Genomic DNA, 19,984 nt, shown 5'->3' with positions numbered 1-19,984 from the left:
TATAAATTCTGTTTTAACCATATGAGAACCTCTATAAAATTGTACTTTGAACTGAATCGGAGCAAAGATAATACCTTCTCTGTTACTGAATTGCGTAGTTAGTTATTTTAGTTTATTCTCCAAATTGTTGTGCTATACGTGTTATTATTGGAACAGTTATGTATCGAAATCTGTTCATAAATTTAAAGAACTGATGCCTTAAGGGGTAAACAACTAGGGGATTTCTCGATGAATAATTGATGGATATATATTAGACAAATTGCATGCAGATACATATTATTGTTGCTCAAGGTTATAAAAGCACTGCCAGTTAAATATTGTATTATTATTGTCTATACTAAATTGGGTACCTCAATGAATTGTGGCCGTCAAATAAATAATCTCTATTCATGAGGGTTATTAAGGTCTGCCGAGCTGTCAGAGAATTTCAATGGCCGAAAGATTTTTGATAAGAAATATGTTTGTTAATTTGTTGATGGAAAGTCAAATCAATGGCTGCTTAGTGAAATTAGTATACGGTATAAGAATTCGAATTGATTCTGTCCAAATAGCTAACTGAATATTCATACGGTAAATTGGAGATGTATTTTAGTGCTGGGTTAAAATCTGCATTTAGGTAAGAATTTTTCTTGCATTGAGTTTTGCTTAATTAGTTTGATATAAGTCAGATTTTGAAAGTTTTAGACTTGTATCATATCCTCAAATCAGTTGTGTTCCTGAAAGTTTGGTACTAAATGTCTCAAATTGGTAAAGTGTTGTTTGTATTGTAACACCATTATCATTAAAACACCACTGCTGTTGAAGCCTGTGAATCACTTCACTGCTCTTGTAAACACTGTCCATAACTTGTTAATTGTATAATATTGCTATTGCTGAAAACAGATTACCCGAGTAAGTTGGATCAAGTTACTCAACTAAGTGCATCCTAATTGAATGATAATTTTGTTGAAATTGAAGCTTTTCTGCTCTGATATCTTGATTCTATTTTGGAGCTGGTCTATTATTGTAACTTGTTTTGGTCCTTTGAGCATTGAATTCTAGGCTGCTATTAATATGTTTCTTGTACCCAGCATGTTTGGATGGACTTCTCCATTCCTAAAACCTGCTTTTTTTTCAAAAAAAAAAAAAAAAAAAAAAAAAAAACGCTTTTTGACTTTTTTCAATGTTTGGATAGTAACTTACAAAAAAAGCAAAAGTTAGTAAAAAAGCTAAAATCTAACTTTTTCGAAATGCTGAATTTTTTAACTTTTACAAAAAGAAAAAGCCAGAAACAAGAATGACCATCTACCCCTCTCAGTTCCTTCGACATTTCAGTGTTGTTTCTATCTTCGTTTCCCTTCTGAACTTTCTCTCTTCTAAGGGTCTTTAATTAAAACCCATAACAGGAAGACTGGTCTTTACTTAAGCCTTGACGAACTCGTGAGGTGAAACGTCCTTCACATTCTTCGCAGTAGCCATGGCTATAGCTGTTGCCGCTAAACAGTGACTGAACAAACAAAATGCCTCTCTCTCTCTCTCTCTCTCTCCCTCTAAACAACTAGGGTTTCAGATTTTATGGGTAGGGATCGCATCCTCCATATCCAAATCACCACCAAAATTCATTTCTTTAATCCCCTTGCAGCCATGGCGGAAAACTCTCAACAAAATCACAATCTCTTTTTAACCATGGCGGAAAACTTCCCACATTAGAGTTGAAACTTCTCTTGAAACCAAACTGGAAAGGGCAACTGGAGAATGCACCATGAGAAAATGGCACAAGAGTAATTTCACAGTTAAAAGTGTTTTTTTATCTTAACATCCAAATGACAATTTTATTAAAAGCACTTTTTTAATATTGCATCCAAACACAAAATGACTTTGTCTTTTAAAAAAAAGTTCTTATAAAAAACGCAACTCATAAAAAGTTCTTTTTTCAAAAGCCTATTCAAACGGCCCGTGATGCTGAACTTTAATTGAAATCTTAAGTCAAATTAAGGTAATTCTTCGAGCTGATCTAATATAAAATAAGTTAATAAATTAATATTGGGTGAGGCTACATTAATGATTTTATATATCTCAACACGCCCCCTCACACGAGAACCCAATGGACTTGAAAGGTGGACAATACACAGACCCACTCTTTGGACTTAAAACATGGATATTGCATAGGCCTAATTTTTTTTATTTTTTTTTTTGGTTTACTTTATGCATATTTAATTCCACAAGTGGAAGGCGGTGAGGATCGAACGTGTGATCTTATTCTCTAACAAGTTGCATTCGCATTAAACTCTGTTATGCGTTTTATATGTTGTTGGTTTTAGAAATGAAGTACATTTTATTGATGTGTGACAATACAACTTATAAAGCAAAATAATAAAAAGAAACTGCTCACTACTACATAACTTCTCATCAAAGTAGAAAAGAAAACTGCTCACTATATAACTACCCATTAAAGCAAAAAAGTAAACTGCCCACTACATAACAACTCATTAAAACATAATGAAAACTGACTCCTAAATAATTAAAAATATCAAATTGCAGTTTCTAAAGCATGATCTCTAACACTCCTCCTTGCATTTGGAGCTGCAAACACCAATCTTCTCCCTTAGATCTTCAAATTTGCTTGTAGGTAATGGTTTTGTGAATATGTCTGCCCATTGGTCTTCTGACTTGCAGTAGACAAGTACGATTTCACCTTCTTTCTGAACTTCCCTTAAGAAGAAAAACTTGATCTTAAAATGTTTGGTTTTCCCATGAAAAACTGGATTGTTAGAAATGGCAATTGCTGCTTGGTTATCAATATGAACTTCAGTATTGTTCCATTGCTTCAGGTGTAAATCACATAAAATTTTTCTTAACCAAATTGCTTGATTAGCTGTTGCCGTAGCAGCTATGAATTCCGCTTCTGCTGTGGACTGTGCTACAACATCCTGCTTTTTAGAGCACCATGAGAAAATTCCTGAGCCAAGACTAAAACAATAACCAGAGGTACTTTTCATATCATCCACAGAACCTCCCCAATCACTGTCAGAAAATCCCAAGAGCTTAAAGTCTTGACTTTTCTTAAATTTCACACCAAAATCAATCGTTCCTTTGATGTATCTCACTACTCTTTTTGCTGCTCTTAAATGCATCTCAGTAGCACAATGCATAAAACGAGATAAAAGACTTACAGAAAATAAAATGTCTGGTCTTGATACTGTGAGGTACATTAGACAACCAATCAGACTTCGAAAGTAGCCTTCTTCAACTCTGTCAGCTCCATCATTCTTGCTCAAGCTCTCCTTTTGATTCATTGGAGTGGTCATTGCCTTGCAATCCTCCAAATGAAATTTCTTGAGAATTTCCTTGGCATACTTCTTTTGACATATGAAAACTTCATCTTCTGACTGCTTAATCTCCATTCCCAAAAAGTATGTCATGAGTCCAAGGTCTGTCATTTCAAAAATCTGCATCATTTCTCTTTTGAACTTTTCAACAAGCTTGTCATTGCCACCTGTGATTAAGAGATCATCAACATAAAGAGAGACTATAAGTAGATCATCATCTTCGTGCTTTATATACAGAGTAGCTTCTGAAGTGCTTTTCTTGAATCCTAAGCTTGATAGATGCTCATCTATCTTGCTGTACCATGCTCTAGGTGCTTGTTTCAAGCCATATAGAGCTTTCTTGAGCAGGTAGACCTTCTCGTCCTCACCTTCTTTCACAAATCCTTCGGGCTGTTCAACATAAATCTCCTCCTGCAAAATACCATTCAAGAATGCAGATTTTACATCTAGTTGAAATACTTTCCAGCCTTTTTGAGCAGCAACAGCTAGCGAGAGTCGAATAGTGTCCATTCTAGCCACAGGTGCAAAGGTTTCAGAATAATCAACACCAAAAATTTGTGCATATCCTTTGACTACAAGTCTAGCCTTGTACTTGTTGATGGAGCCATCTGCATTTAACTTGGTTCTAAACACCCATTTTACTCCAATAACTGCTCTATCCTTTGGTTTGTCAACAAGCTCCCAAGTATTATTTTTTTTTATCATTAACAACTCTTCTTCCATTGCCTTCTTCCAATTCTGGTCTTGAATAGCTTCTTTATATCCTGCAGGTTCACAAATGGCTACATTGCATCTTTGATAAATATTGGACAACATCCTTGTTCCACGAATTGGTGGGTCATCTTCTAACTCTTCTTGCCACTGTTCCACTCCTTGCTCTTTGCTTATTTGGATGAGAGGACTTGATTTCTGCTTACTCATGGATGCCTCTTGTGCTTGTGTCTAGTTCCACTTCTCTTCTTCATGAAAATAAACATCCCTACTAATAAGTATCTTTCCAGTTTGAGGTTGATACACTTTGTAGGCTTTGGAGGAAGAGCTATAGCCAACAAAGATTCCTGGTTCTGACTTTTGGTCAAGCTTATCACGCTTTACCTGTGGAATATGAGAGAAACACATACAACCGAACACTCTAAGAAAATTGAGTGAGGGTTTATAGCCATACCATGCCTCAAATGGAGTTTTGTCCTCCAATGCCTTTGTAGGCAGCCTATTTTGCAAGAAGACAGCAGTGCTTGCTGCTTCAGCCCAGAAATTCTTTGGCAACTCTTTTTCGTGAAGCATACATCGAGTCATTTCCATTATGTACCTGTTTCTTCGCTCACTTACTCCATTTTGTTGCGGAGTGTATGGAGCAGTGAGTTGGTGTTCAATGCCAGATTCTTCACAAAAAATATTAAATTGTTCTGAAGTATACTCCTTTCCATTGTCAGTCCTAATGCATTGAATGCTACAACCACTCTGGTTCTCCACCGTTTTCTTGAACTTCCAAAACAGGCTAGCCACTTCTGATTTATGCTTCATGAAAAAAATCCAACACATTCTGCTAAAATCATCTATGAAAATAACATAGTAACGACTATCTGCAAGTGATTGAGTTCTTTGAGGACCAGCAACATCTGAGTGGATCAACTGCAGCTTATTGGAGGCTCTCCAACTTGACTTGGGAAATGGATTTCTTTTTTGTTTGCCAAATTGACAGGCATTACAATATGGTAAATGATCTACAAAGGTTGGTAAATCATTTGACAACTCCTTCTTCTTCATCAACAACATATTTGAGAGGTGACAATGGCCTAGTCTCTTGTGCCAAGTCTCAGTCACATTCTCATCTGTGGAAACAGCAGCTTGCTCCTCCTTGACTGGTTCAAATGAGAAACTCTTGCCTCTCATTTTTGCTTTGATGATTTCCTTTCCATTTGCATCTTGAATGAGACAAACTCTATCTTCGAAAAACACTTTGAATCCTTTTTCAATGAGCTGTCCAACACTTAACAAATTTTGATCAATATCAGGTACAAAAAGAACATCTGAGATTGACTTTGTACCTGAATTTGTTAGGATAGAAACAGTTCCTATTCCCTTTACCAAAATGTGGTCACCATTACCGATTCTGACTTTTGTGATTGGTGTGGGTTTTAACTCCTTGAAAAGACTTCGATCATGAGTCATGTGGTTTGTACACCCACTGTCAATCAGCCAGCTCTCACTAGATTCATTGCTGGAGAAACAAGTGGCTACGAACAGTTGATCCTCCTCTTCTTCGTCAACAACTTGAGCATCTGCCTCCTGCATTTGATTCTTATTTCTGCATACCACTGCCTCATGCCCAAATTGGCTGCATTTGGAGCATTTTGCATCTGGCCTCCTCCAACATTTGAAAGGAGGGTGACCTTTCTTCCCACAATGGTGACAAGGAGGATATTTCCCCTTGGAATTTCCATTCCTGCTACTTGAAGAAAAAGAACCAGAATTACCTTCTTGCACTTTCTTATTTTTACCAGCTTCATGATATTTTGCAGGTAGAGCTCCTTCAATGACACCTTCTTGCCTCATGGCTCTTCTTTGCTCTTGTGCTTGCAAAGCATTCAACAATTCAGCAAGAGTGATGCTTGACATATCCTTAGTATTCTCTAAGGATGTAATTGTGGCCTCAAATTTTTCAGGAACGGTTACAAGGATCTTTTCAACAATTCTTGACTCTAGAAAAGAAGAGCCCAGCAATCTGATCCGGCTTGCTATACTAAGAAGCCTCTCAGAATACTCCTTAATAGATTCATCATTCTTCATCTTCTGCATCTCGAAGTCGCGAACTAGATTCAGCACCTGCATTCCTCGAATGCGTTCATCTCCCTTGTATTCAGTCTTGAGATAATCCCATATCTCCTTTGCTGACTTCAAAGTCATGATACGAGTGAAAATAGTGGGTGAAACTGCAGCGAACAAACAGGCTTTTGCTTTTGACTTCTTAGTTTTCTTCTCCTTCTGCACTTTTATTTGTGCCATGGTGGGATTAGCTGGAAGAGGCAGAATTTCATAGTCCTCTTCCACTGCTTCCCAAAGATCCAACGCCTCCAAGTACGTCTCCATGCGTACCTCCCAAATTGGGTAGTTTTCTCCATCAAATACTGGCGGAGCAATTGACGTAAGATTCGCTTCAGTTTCCATGGCGCCTCAAATTGACACACAGATCCCTTTAGGAAGATAGCTCTGATACCAGTTGTTGGTTTTAGAAATGAAGTACATTTTATTGATGTGTGACAATACAACTTATAAAGCAAAATAATAAAAAGAAACTGCTCACTACTACATAACTTCTCATCAAAGTAGAAAAGAAAACTGCTCACTATATAACTACCCATTAAAGCAAAAAAGTAAACTGCCCACTACATAACAACTCATTAAAACATAATGAAAACTGACTCCTAAATAATTAAAAATATCAAATTGCAGTTTCTAAAGCATGATCTCTAACATATGTTAACAAGTAAGAGTAAACCATTTTTTTTTTCTGCTGTGAAAAGTGATTAATAAATTGGTTTGACATCTACTCATTTTCACATTACGTAAGTGTACTACACAAGTTTGTTATAAATGTATTTACTCGACTAAATTAATACCCCACTCCAGTAAGACAACCTTGAACCAATAGCAATTCCTCTTTTCCGCTGGAAACTTATTTGGTGGGTTGAATTGAAACCTAGTTTTTAACTTGTCCTTGAACTATGACACTGCTATATGTGAAAATCGTCACCAAATTGCTTCTTAATATCATGCTTTGGATATAGTATATCAATTGAATTTGTTTTATCGTTATAACTCTAAAGGCGTTGTTTGTGAAGTGCTAGGTTTGAACACTGATTAAGGGTACTGGTTATTTTTTTAATGTGACAATTCTGCACTGATTTCTTTTAAATTACTCGAGTACATTGTCTTGAGCTATAATTTTGTAATTAGAATTACATTTCTATAAGTCACTACTTTGAACTTCTTTTTTTTCCCCTATTAATTGTATATCGGATAGCATTGTAAATGAATCAAAAATCTAAACCGAATTAAGTTACTGTTTTAATAGAATTTAAGATCTGTCAATTGATTGAAGAACACAAATCTGTTTGATTGCGTTGTAAAAACCATTTCTACAGCCTAAATTCTTTGATTTTGTATGAGCTGTTTTGTCTAATCTTATGTTGTTTATTCTAAATTAGTATATCTTTATATATATATACGAGCCATTATCAAATTATACCGAAGGCCTTTATAAGACAGTTCCTTTTAAAAACAAATTTACTTTTTCTTATTTTGGGAAGTGACTACAGTGTAGAAAATCAGCTATCAAGCATAGACTCTCATATCAAAATCGCATTGCGAAACAGAGTTTGAATTCTACATGAATGGTTTTAAATAATCATGCTGAAAATTTCATTTGTTTTTGACTATACAAAACAAAGCATACACTACAACTAGAAGTTCAACTTGTTTCAGTATTATCAGGTTTGTTATCAGCGTCTGGTTCACCTTCACTTTCTCCGGCTTTGTCTGCAGCCTTCACAGCTTCAATCTTTGATACACGAAACATAGCCAAATGGGTGTCTCCTAGCAATGATAACGACAGAGATTCAGCTGCTAAATTCGCATCCTAACTTCAAAGATTCTTAAAATAATCACCAAAGTTTATCACTTGAAAAGGCGCGAGTTTTGTTGTACTTTGTTTGTATATTATGTATCTCAAAGCACTATTTGATGTTGAAGTATTGACGATCAATTTATCATTTTGAAACTCTCTTTGGAACTCATAGACTTATAATGCCAAATAGAATATGCTGCAGCATTTCACATATGAATGTTAAAATTGTACATACTTGAGGTGACACGCTTTAATACCACTATAACTTCATTTTCTTTGGTTTTGTTTTGGTATTTTTGTAACACTAAAGCTTTTGCTAGAGCTCTTATGTTACGGTTAGAGTTAGTAGTGGAAGTCTCTCTCAGTAAATCAGCTAGGATTGTTAGGAAGTAATTGTGTCAGTTCGTTGGGTTAGTAGGATTGTAACAATAGTTGTTAGTAGCTCAGAGAGCATATCTATATGATAGCTTGGTATGGATGTTGTACAAGTATACATGTTGTACAAGTAGGATTGTCAGCCTTATTATTATTATTATTTTTTATTTTTTATTTTTTTATTTTATTTTTATTTTATTTTTTTACACCCCTTTTATTTTTACTTTTATTTTCATATATATTATTATTATTATTATTTTATTTATTTATTTTTTATCCCTTTGTATCTTTTATTTGAGTTCATCTACCACGGATTCCAATTAGTTTGGGATAAAGATGTTGTTGATGTTGATGATATAATAAGCATGCAGAACAATATCATAGATTTCCTTTTTGTTCATTCTAAAATTTCTGTCAATATTTATAAAGAAACTAATGGGGCTAAAAGAATAAACACAAATCCTAAACATAATATGTCTAAATCCTAAACAAATCTGACTAATAAAGGAAACACTTAATTACAAATATCTCCATATTTACAACGTAATTTTTTTAAGGAACTGGTTAGCTAAAGATTTTGAATCAGAAAATTATAAGCATCATGAATTTTAGTGGTCCACATTGTATGGCAGGAAAAGAGTGGAATTGCTACATGTGTAGCTGTAAGTATGGCTAAAACTACCCTGAAAAAGTTTCTTCCCAAGGGACTCCAGGCATTTAAACAAAGACTTTTCTAGTCTATTAAAAAATACTAGAAAGATTTGTATGTGGACTATTAGTTGTTGAATCTAAGATATTCTGATGGGGAAGTTCCACAAGGTCCATCCATTAAATGGTACACATGTAAGAAGTATAGAAGTGTTGTTTTACATGTTGAGACAACAAGTGGTGGGTCGTTACAAGGGGAATATTCTAGAGCTATTAACCGAAATCAGTTAGAGGAGTGTAGCGGGATGAGCTTGCTTAAGTAAAATTGTGTAAGAGGGAATGTAACTTGGAACCTGGATTTGGATTTGGATTTGGATTGGGATTGGGATTGAGATAGACCAGAGCCTCTCTAAGATATTTATCTTACAATTTTTTGTCATTTTCTTGTAATTTCCCTTCCAATTCTTGTATCAGTTTCAGTATATTAGCGGACAGGGAATTTGTGTCAGACAATTTGCCATATCAATACACTGGTTTCTTTCATTGTTGTCATTTTCTCTCGGTATTGTTTGATTCCTATCATATACCTTGAAACATTGACATTATTAACGTTAGAGTAATGGAAAGTAACCATTCCTGACTCCTAACCTAACAGGCTAAACTTTTATGTTAATGGCTTAGAGAAGGGCAACAGTCCCTAGTTTAATAATTAAAAATTCAGCATAAAATTGTGTCTAGTTTCAGTGCTAGCCAGATGAGACTCTTTATATTGTCGACATTTCAAACTCTGCTCGAGTTGTAGTATAATTTTGTTGGGTTTTAGTTTCAAGGTAGCTTTTAAGATCCCCTACAGTTAAAGAGTGCCACGTTAAGCACATAATGAGAACAAACCTAATATAATTTATTCAACAGGAAAAGAAAACAACAAAATGGATAAAAATGTGTTAAGAGTAGGTACCAAATGTAATACAACTTCCAGAAGATACAGTGGCAACTACTCCAGGTCTCAACCGCTTATCATCAATGAATGTCCCATTGGTGCTATCCAAATCTATGACGAGAAGATTCCCTTGTTTCTTTTGAATGCGTGCATGCACACCAGACACTGCAAGTATAAGATAAAGTTTAAAATCGAAAAAAAGGTTCAAGTTTGAAGAAAGTCAAGAGAACTGAATATGCTAAAATGGAAAATAATACTATTGCAATTGATTGATTTGAGAGATTCTCCCCAAGAGAAACAAAGGATAGTACACTTAGAATAAGGAACTCATCCAGAATAGGTATATAGAGAACTAATTAGAAGATAATTGTGTCATCCACAATCTTTATGCATTATAAGAAAACAAGGGTGGTGATTATCCTTTGACTAATGTGATTCTGCCATATTATAATGGATGTATCCTTGTAGTCATAAGAAAACCAAGTAGAAGAGTCAAAATACAAAAAAATTTATCAACTGGAACTTTTACCTGTTGCAACTGGGATCACCAGATCAGCTTTCTCAGGAACACGTCCTACAGTCACCTCACTCTAAAAAATTCAAAAACAAGCTAGTTAATCTGAAGCATACTCAGCCGTACAAAATATTGTTGATGCTAAAATTACTTACTGAAGCAATTTCATATGAACCTGGCATCTCAACCTTGAAGCCTATATGCCTTGTATCACCATCTCCTATCAAATATGATTGGTTATGTTTCTGATGGTACAACAAATCAGAAAATATTAAAATTCCACTTAATTTGTTGGGACAAGCCCTTACAGAATTGACTCTTTCTTGCGACACTAATGAAACAGTAAACACTAAAAAACCAAGTCTCAGTGACAGACTCTTACGGACACTGTAAAGGAAAATGCACAAGGAAAACAATAACTGTAACATCCCGGGCGCTGACGAGGGCGGGGAATGATCGCCGGTGCGAAAGAGCATGGACAAGGAGCGGCTCCAGGCTTCCAGCGACGGGAGTACATAAATGAATCGAATCAACACCCGAAAGAGAGGGATTCCAGAGACTGTGCTGGTATGAGACGGTAAAATTGAGAATAGCTTATAAGAATTAATTGGTACTACCTGTTGGCGGGCGGAAAGGGAGGGGGGGGAAGATCCCCGTTCCCGTTTCTCCTGTAGCTGGATCTTTCGGAACCACAAGAATCCTGAGTTAGAATGGGGTTAAATTTTAATGAGATAAAAATAGAAAATAGAAAATAGAAATGTGAAGAGTTTTCTGGTGAAGAGTCATGTCCTTAGGTTTGTGTTAGTGGACATTAATGAGTTTGAAGTTATGTCAGTTAGAATATTAATGAGTCAGTTATGTCAGTTATAAAGTAATGAAGGTGTTATGTGTGGAGTTATGTTGGTCAGTTTTATAGCTTATAAATATAGCCTTTGATAGTTTGTATGAAATGTAGATAAAGAGATCAAGAGAAAAAGAGAAAGAGCTGGTAAGCAAGAATAGAAAAGAAAAGTTTTTTTGTAGATACACAAGTATAGTTGTCTCTTGCATCTGTGTGGATATTCAATTCTAACAAATTGGTATCAGAGCTTTGGGCTATGGAGGAAAAGAACGAGATGGAAGTGCCACTCTTTTATGGAGATAAAGATGAAGCATTGGTCTTCTTACTTTGTCTAAAAGAATATTTTCGGAGAGAAAAAACCTTTGAAGAGGACAAATGGCATGAAGCTTTGAGTAGATTCAGAGGAAGCGCAATCAAATGGTTCCGTACATGAGACTGCCGCGATTTTAATAACATGTGGAAGAATTTTCAAATAGCCTTTATAGCGAAATATCTACCTGGACGTTTTGATCTGATTAATGAAGAAGATGAAATCTTCAATGATGATGATGAAGATGAGGAGAATGATGCGGATGAAGAAGAGACCGAGATGGCGGAATCCGAGGTTGCCAACGGCAACGCATCCGCGAAGGAGATTGACGTGTCAGAACGCGTAAGAAACGACTCGGAGAAGAAGACGATGGAGATGACTGCGGTCGAAGGAGCCGAGATAGAAGAGGAGGAGAACAAGGGAGCCGAGATAGAAGAGGAGGAGAACGAAGGAGCTGAGATAGAAGATGAGGAGAACGAAGGAGCCGAGATCGAAGCAGAGAAGGACGAGAATGACGAGTCCATTGTCGAGGTAAAAGACTTCGTGGAACCTGAGTGTCTGGAGACAGAGTCGAAAATCGGAAAGGAGATTGAGAAGCCGAGGTGCTTGATGGAGACCGGCATGGAGCAGACCGCGAATCCGAGTTCTGTGTTGATAACCGGGATGGGGGAGATCCCGGCTAAATCACCGAGTTCATGTTTTGGAGAAGAGCTCGATCCCGGCGTGATGAGATTGATGTCGGAGACCGACATAGGCGCGGTTCGGGTTGGAAGTCAGAAGTCGGAGACTGCATTGAATTCATGGTGGAAGTGGAAGATGTCGACACCACCGAAAAGAGACCATTTCCCTGAAGGACGGTGGTCTGAGATTCTATCGATGAAGCGCATGGAAGCTGGACTTGATGAAGAAGAACCCGGCGATGAAGAAACTGAGAGCGGAAAAATGGAAAGTGTGATTGTGGATAGGGAACCCGGCGATGAGGAGCCTAGAGTTACTTTTATGGCGGAATCATTTTGGCTCAAGCGTAAACCAAAAGAAGATCGTGGGGCGGAATCAGAAAATGATGCGTTGAGTTATTTGCTTGATGATGGGAATCAATGGTCCTCAATGAGTGATGGGGTTATTGTGGTTGAAGAGGCCCAACGTGCTATTAATGTAGCACATGTTGAATCTGAAAGTATTAAAATTGGCATAGGTGTTGCAAAACTAATGGGACGTTATAGTGATACAGATACTGATCAGTATGATGACTTGTGTGATGATCATACATGTAAGAATGGATGTGGAAGTATATCGGAGGATGAGGTCGATGGAGAAAAATTCAAGATTGTCTATCTTCCACCAATGAAGGAACCGCCGGACAAAAAAAAAAAAAAAAATTGAAGAAAAGAGTGTAACATGGAAGCAGCGCAGCAACACGAAAAAATCAACCGGTGGAAAATTCAAAAAAGAAGAATTAAAATTTAAGGGGGAGTTTTGTTGGGTTAAATTTTAATGAGATAAAAATAGAAAATAGAAAATAGAAATGTGAAGAGTTTTCTAGTGAAGAGTCATGTCCTTAGGTTTGTGTTAGTGGACATTAATGAGTTTGAAGTTATGTCAGTTAGAATATTAATGAGTCAGTTATGTCAGTTATAAAGTAATGAGGGTGTTATGTTGGTCAGTTTTATAGCTTATAAATAGCCTTTGATAGTTTGTATGAAATGTAGATAAAGAGATCAAGAGAAAAAGAGAAAGAGCCGGTAAGCAAGAATAGAAAAGAAAAGTTTTTTTGTAGATACACAAGTATAGTTGTCTCTTGCATCTGTGTGGATATTCAATTCTAACACTACCTATACTAACAAGATGCATCTACTTTTCGGTAGCCCGGAACGGAAGAACTCCACAGTTAGGCGTGCTTGACTTGGGGCAATTCTGGGATGGGTGACCTCTTGGAAAGTTTTACCGAGAAGTGTGCGAGTGAAGACAAAGTACGCTGAAAAGTCTCGTGTTAGTATGTGGGGACAGTCGTTGATCCTTGCAAATTGCCAGGCGTTACAAGTGGTATCAGAGCATGGCCTCTCCTCCAGTACGGTGTGGTTCGAGGACGAACCAAGCGGAAGTTGGTGGGCATGTAACATCCCGGGCGCTGACGAGGGCGGGGAGTGATCGCCGGTGCAAAAGAACATGGACAAGGAGTGGCTCCTGGCAGGCTTCCAGCGACGGGGGTACATGAATGAATCGAATCAACACCCGAAAGAGAGGGATTCCAGAGACTGTGTTGGTATGAGACGGTACAGTTAGGAATAGCTTATAAGAATTAATTGGTACTACCTATACTAACAAGATGCATCTACTTTTCGGTAGCCCGGAACGGAAGTACTCCACAGTTAGGCGTGCTTGACTTGGGGCAATTCTGGGATGGGTGACCTCTTGGAAAGTTTTCCCGGGAAGTGTGCGAGTGAAAACAAAGTACGCTGAAAAGTCTCGTGTTAGTATGTGGGGACAGTCGTTGATCCTTGCAAATTGCCAGGCGTTACAAGTGGTATCAGAGCATGGCCTTTCTTCCAGTACGGTGTGGTTCGAAGACGAACCAGGCAGAAGCTGGTGGGCATGTAACATCCCGGGCGCTGACGAGGGCGGGGAGTGATCGCCGGTGCGAAAGAACATGGACAAGGAGTGGCTCCTGGCAGGCTTCCAGCGACGGGGGTACATGAATGAATCGAATCAACACCCGAAAGAGAGGGATTCCAGAGACTGTGTTGGTATGGGACGGTACAGTTGGGAATAGCTTATAAGAATTAATTGGTACTACCTATACTAACAAGATGCATCTACTTTTCGGTAGCCCGGAACGGAAGAACTCCACAGTTAGGCGTGCTTGACTTGGGGCAATTCTGGGATGGGTGACCTCTTGGAAAGTTTTCCCGGGAAGTGTGCGAGTGAAGACAAAGTACGCTGAAAAGTCTCGTGTTAGTATGTGGGGACAGTCGTTGATCCTTGCAAATTGCCAGGCGTTACAAGTGGTATCAGAGCATGGCCTCTCTTCCAGTACGGTGTGGTTCGAGGACGAACCAGGCGGAAGCTGGTGGGCATGTAACATCTCGGGCGCTGACGAGGGCGGGGAGTGATCGCCGGTGCGAAAGAACATGGACAAGGAGTGGCTCCTAGCAGGCTTCCAGCGACGGGGGTACATGAATGAATCGAATCAACACCCGAAAGAGAGGGATTCCAGAGACTGTGTTGGTGTGGGACGGTACAGTTGGGAATAGCTTATAAGAATTAATTGGTACTACCTATACTAACAAGATGCATCTACTTTTTGGTAGCCCGGAACGGAAGAACTCCACAGTTAAGCGTGCTTGACTTGAGGCAATTCTGGGATGTGTGACCTCTTGGAAAGTTTTCCCGGGAAGCGTGCGAGTGAGGACAAAGTACGCTGAAAAGTCTCGTGTTAGTATGTGGGAACAGTCGTTGGTCCTTGCAAGTTGTGAGGCGTTACAATAACCAAAGCAGTGCTGAATCTCTCTATATTCCACCCTGATCTCCCTTAATGAGGAAAATAACCCCACTCCCCATGAAGGTCCCCTCCTTCACAATGATTCTTCCCCTAGAGATATTCCCCACAATCCTCCAACTTTTTCTTTTTAACTAACTCTCCCCCATTGTTTCCTCCCACTAACTCCTTTTTATTCAGTGCATTCAACATGTAACTCCTTATAACAACCTCATTCTCCTCGATTTCCTTTACTTCCCCATCAGCATTTACCCAATGTTGTTAAAACGTCAGAGTCTACATAGAAACGGTAGGGGTGAGCAGAAAAGTAAATTCGTAAAACATAAACGAAACGTAAAAGTTTACTGTGTACCAAAGAAAATTATGATTAATATATATATATATATATCTAAATCAATATTAAATTTAATTAACAACTTCAAATTATTAAGAATAATGTATTTAACAATTTTTTATTAATTATATAAAAAACTTAACCTCTTAATTCAAATAAAAAAAATAGAAAAGAGTGAAAATAAAATTTTAAATTTAATTGAAAACAATATTTAAATAATAATAATAATAATAGCAAGGGATAAGATTTCAAATTTGTGTAAAATGATATATGAAAAGTCATCTCCTCTGTCAGTTTCTGTCTTTATCGCTCATTGAAAATATATTCTCTCTGTGACTTTCTTTTTTCCACGGTCCAATAGTAGTTGCCCCTTTTTGGATTTAGTATTTGACACTTTAACTCTTTTCCTCTTCTCTTTCTCTCTTTCCCTCTCTCTCTCTTCTTTTTCTGGGTATTTTTGCAAAGGCAAAAGTATTTCTGCCTTAGTGGCAGAAATACGCACAGACACATTTTTACCAAGATCCGACGTCGGATACTGGTTTGTTTTTTTTATATAAAAAGAGGTTCCGATGACGGATCCTAGTGAATGTGTATGTGGCAGATAAATCTTTATGCCACAAAACCTTTTGCAAAACATTCAAAGCAGAAGGATTTGCAAGCAGAAGGATTTGCAAGCAGAAGAGGAGGAGGAGGTCTCGTGAGCTTCCGAAGAGAGCGCAGAACCTTCTTCTTGACGTCTTTGTTTGCGGCAGCCAGAGGAGGAGGAGGCTGTGCAGCATGAGACGGTGACGAGACCAAGAACACATGAGAACGCAAAGAAGAACGGCGAGAATGACAACAAAGTCAGAGTCAACGACGGCAGAATCCCCTCCTCCCCCTCATCGCTGATTTTTTTTTTAATACTGAGTCGACTCGGTAAACTTGCCGAGTCAACTGAGTTTACCGAGTTAACTCGTCGTTTCAACCGAGTCAACTCAGTTTCCATTTCTATCACCGTTTCAATACTATTTTGGACCCAAAAACATAGAAACGACCGTTTCTACCGAGTCAGCTCTAGTTTTAACAACAGTGATGTGTACCTTGTCAATCTTGGGACTTGAAAGAAAATCATATCCAAACAAATACTTGAAGTGGATAACTAAGGAATTCTATTCATAATATTACTAAGGATTAGCTCAATTGTCTAGTCAATCAAGATAATAAAGTCAAAAAAGTATTGTGTCATGATTCATGTAGAATTTTTCCTATCAAGATATTGAACCTTATATTTCGAACAAATATTGTAGGGAAGTGATAAAAAAAAGGATTTCCAATATCCCAAAATGCAATTCCTTGAACTAGAAGGAGCATGCTACAGGTTATCCACAACAAACTATACAAGAAGGGGCAGAATTACTTGTCACCTACTGTAAACCAGTTGTACTCTTGCTACAGCTTATATAGCTGGAGTAAGGAGCATGACCTAAGTATCATTTTATGTTGTTCATGGTATGGTGGCATCCGATTGTTTATAAAATCTGAAAGCTCGCAATGCCACAGGTGTTTGTTGATCAAGTTGCCCTAATCTTGTGAAGGATTACACTTGGTCATTATTATATTCTCAACCTTTTATTCCGTGCATGGGTACAACAAGGTTTGAGAACACTAAAGAATAAAATTAAAAGCTCAAGATTTACAACACAAAACCATAACATACTCCACACTGTTGATTCAGGTCTCTATATTTAGCAGGAAGCCATGAACAAAGCAATTGAAGGGATTGTAATTTCAAAATAAAAAGTAATTCATCTACCAATACTAATCCTAGCAAATCATACTAGATGTTAGGTCATTCCTTACTTCTCAATGCTTCATTACCAATTTTTCTCTATAGACTTAAAGTTTGTGTTAAAGGTTGCATCTTAAGGCATGTAAGCAGTTTTTCTGCTGCATAAGATTGGTCTACTATGTCTTTAGCTTTCAACAAGCACATAAAAGCTAAACATTTATGCAGATTAAACATAGATGTACCAAACTAACACCAGAGTATATACATGAAAGTTCAGCAAGAAGCAAGTTAGCACCAGTTTGGAGGTGAAAATTGGAGATCATACCATACCACAAGTCAGACAGTTTAGATATCTTGGATCAACCATACAAAGTGAAGGAGAAATAAAGGGCGATGTAAATCATAGCATGTAAGCTGGGTGGATGAAATGGACGAATGCTATACTTATTTGTGATAGAAAGGTTCCTCTCATGCTAAAAGAAAATTTTACTGCACAACTGTAAGATCAGTGATGCTTTATGATACTGAATGTTGGGCAATGAAGGGCCAACAAGAACATAAGGGTTGAAAAAATGAGAACATTGCATTGGATGAGTGGTCAAACAAGAAAAGATAAGATTAGGAATGAGTGTATTAGAGAGAAAGTTTGAGTGGCATCTAATGAGGAAAAGATGGAAGAATCATGTCTAGAAGTGGCATCTAATGAGGAAATGATGAAAGAATCATGCCTAAGATGGTTTGAACATGTGAAAAGAAGACCTGTAGAAATCTCAATTAGATGAGTTGATCAGATGGAGGATAGCTCAATAATTAGAGGTATAGGTAGACCAAGAAAGAACTCTTAGTGAAACCATTAAAAAGGATCTAGAGTTAAATGGCCTGTTTGAAGAATTGATTTTGGACAGAACGCACTGGCATCATTTGATTCATGTAGCCAACCCCACCAAGTGGGAAAAGGCTTTTGCAGTTGTTTTAAACAAAAATGTTCCAAACTAATGTCTCAATTCTATATCCTTTGACAAAAAAGAAATGGCGTGTATATGACTTTGATGGGATCTTATAAATACTATTGTCAAACCATTCATAATTTATTTTAACAAGTCTCGAGTGATGATGTTCCTCTCTCATGAGTTAAGTAAACTAAACCGGAAATAAAACCTTTACAATCAAATAGAACTATTGGCTGCAATGTCCTTCGAGCTGCTGCCCAAATCATCTACTTAAAAACAATAAAAAAATAGTCTTACATATAACTGATTCCTAAGCGAATCTCAAAGTTGTTCCAGCAAGGAATTTCCAGTTTCCCGCCAGTATTCTAATTCACCCATGTGAATGGTATTTATCACCTTCACAAACAATTTTTACAAATTATGTTTGTCCTCTTTGATTGGAATTACGGGAAGATACACATACACAAAGGAATGCCAAGATAAACTTTTTACATGAATTTCTAGGTTCCATGTTGAAGCCATGACATTTTCAGGAATTTGTAGGAGGTGCTCATAGTCATCATGGATTCATGGTTAGGTTGGTGTCTGATGCATCCTAAATTGGGTATGTATCAAAACATCTTATATCAAGGATTCAAGAGCCTAACATCTGCCACTAGTCCACTACAATTGCCCCACCGCAAGAAAAGAAAAAAAAAAAAAAAAAACAGAAAAAAGTGGAACACATTTTCCATATTTATGTTCACTCTCCTATATTCATAGCATTTAGCTTAATTCCCTGCAACTTCTAAGAAAAACAATTTCCTGTAAAATCACTAAATTATAGAGGGACAGACCTTACAATTTTTCAAGTGTTACTTCTAGGTTCTAGCTTCTAGAGATGATTATATTGAGAATGAGAAAGATGTAACTGACCAACTGGTTCAAGAAGCCATCTTTCTGCAGCACTTGTTAAAGGGGTAGCAGCCTCTGAGGCATGTATAGCTCCCAGGTTCTGCTTTTCCTTTGCTTTGGATCTAACACCATATGGTAGCTGTAAAAGAAAGCAATTGGGCAAACGATGGGTTACTGAAGTGAAAGTTACTGAAGTGGCATTGGCGTGAAATATAAGTGGTGAATTAAAGAGAGAAGCAGAGCAGGCTCGAGAATTTGGAAATTTTGCAAGGGAGAGAGATTGTACAATGTTTTCCATTTGTGCTGAAACTGTTACCTACGGGAATGAAAACTAGTTGTTTGCTTATATGGGTTGGCTTGGGGATCTCGGTAATCAATGCATAAATTTCAATATTGCTGGTGGTGGTGTGACTACATGTGACATGGACTGGAGTTATATGTGGCAGTCATTTAATGCTTGAGAAGAGATTGGATAACTATATCTTGAACTAGTTGATGTCCTTTGTTTTTTTTTCCCCTTCATTTTTGGATCCTATAAATTTTTGTTGGATTAGTGGATACTACGTCTTGTACCTTAAAATTACATATATGCTAAAAGTACTTCTTGATTAAAATTCGTAATTAAGTTTCTCTTTAGTTAAATTAAGAGACCCCTTAGTAATGGCATGTGATTTATTTTACTTAATTCCAAAAACAAAGTCAAGTAATGAGTAATATCTTTATCTATCTTGGTTTTTCATTTATGTCCTTCCTATTATAATTGGCTTCTCTCTCTCTTTTTTTTACTTTTCTTTTGCATTAATTTTTAATAAGGAAAAAATATTTCTACTTTTGTTACAGAAATTTTTTTCTGCCACAGTCACATAAAAATAAATGGGTTCCACAAATTTTTTTCTCACTCTTCTCTTTATAATGGGATCCATTCGCTTTTATTTGAACGTGGCAGAAACTTTTTTTGCAACAAAAGCAAAAACATTAA

General features: G+C 37.2%; 1 protein-coding gene across 1 annotated transcript; it reads right to left on the bottom strand.

The window, feature by feature from the left end:
• Positions 1 to 7,618: 7,618 nt before the first annotated feature.
• Positions 7,619 to 19,380, bottom strand: LOC133288527 (uncharacterized). Its single transcript, XM_061486306.1, has 5 exons — positions 19,027 to 19,380; positions 10,568 to 10,632; positions 10,428 to 10,488; positions 9,917 to 10,063; positions 7,619 to 7,904 (listed from the first exon to the last, which is right to left on the bottom strand). Exons 1-5 carry the CDS (start codon positions 19,301 to 19,303, stop codon positions 7,780 to 7,782), a joined length of 675 nt encoding a protein of 224 aa, XP_061342290.1. The 5' UTR covers positions 19,304 to 19,380; the 3' UTR covers positions 7,619 to 7,779.
• Between the last annotated feature and the right edge of the window lie 604 nt (positions 19,381 to 19,984).

The sequence above is a fragment of the Gastrolobium bilobum genome, unplaced genomic scaffold (genome assembly GCF_033153095.1).
Source record: "Gastrolobium bilobum isolate Gb01-03AN ecotype WA unplaced genomic scaffold, APGP_CSIRO_Gbil_v1 utg44190, whole genome shotgun sequence".
NCBI classification, from domain to species: domain Eukaryota; kingdom Viridiplantae; phylum Streptophyta; class Magnoliopsida; order Fabales; family Fabaceae; genus Gastrolobium; species Gastrolobium bilobum.
The sequence above is the reverse complement of the archived record's forward strand: the minus strand, read 5'-3'. Positions and strand labels throughout refer to the sequence as shown.

Excerpts from the sequence above, each read along its gene's own strand:
- LOC133288527 (XM_061486306.1), bottom strand. The coding sequence starts at position 19,303 with ATGGAAAACATTGTACAATCTCTCTCCCTTGCAAAATTTCCAAATTCT. Across the intron at positions 10,064-10,427 it reads GGTGATCCCAGTTGCAACAG|TGTCTGGTGTGCATGCACGC; the intron begins GTAAAAGTTCCA and ends TTATACTTGCAG. Across the intron at positions 7,905-9,916 it reads TGGAAGTTGTATTACATTTG|GAGACACCCATTTGGCTATG; the intron begins GTACCTACTCTT and ends TATCATTGCTAG.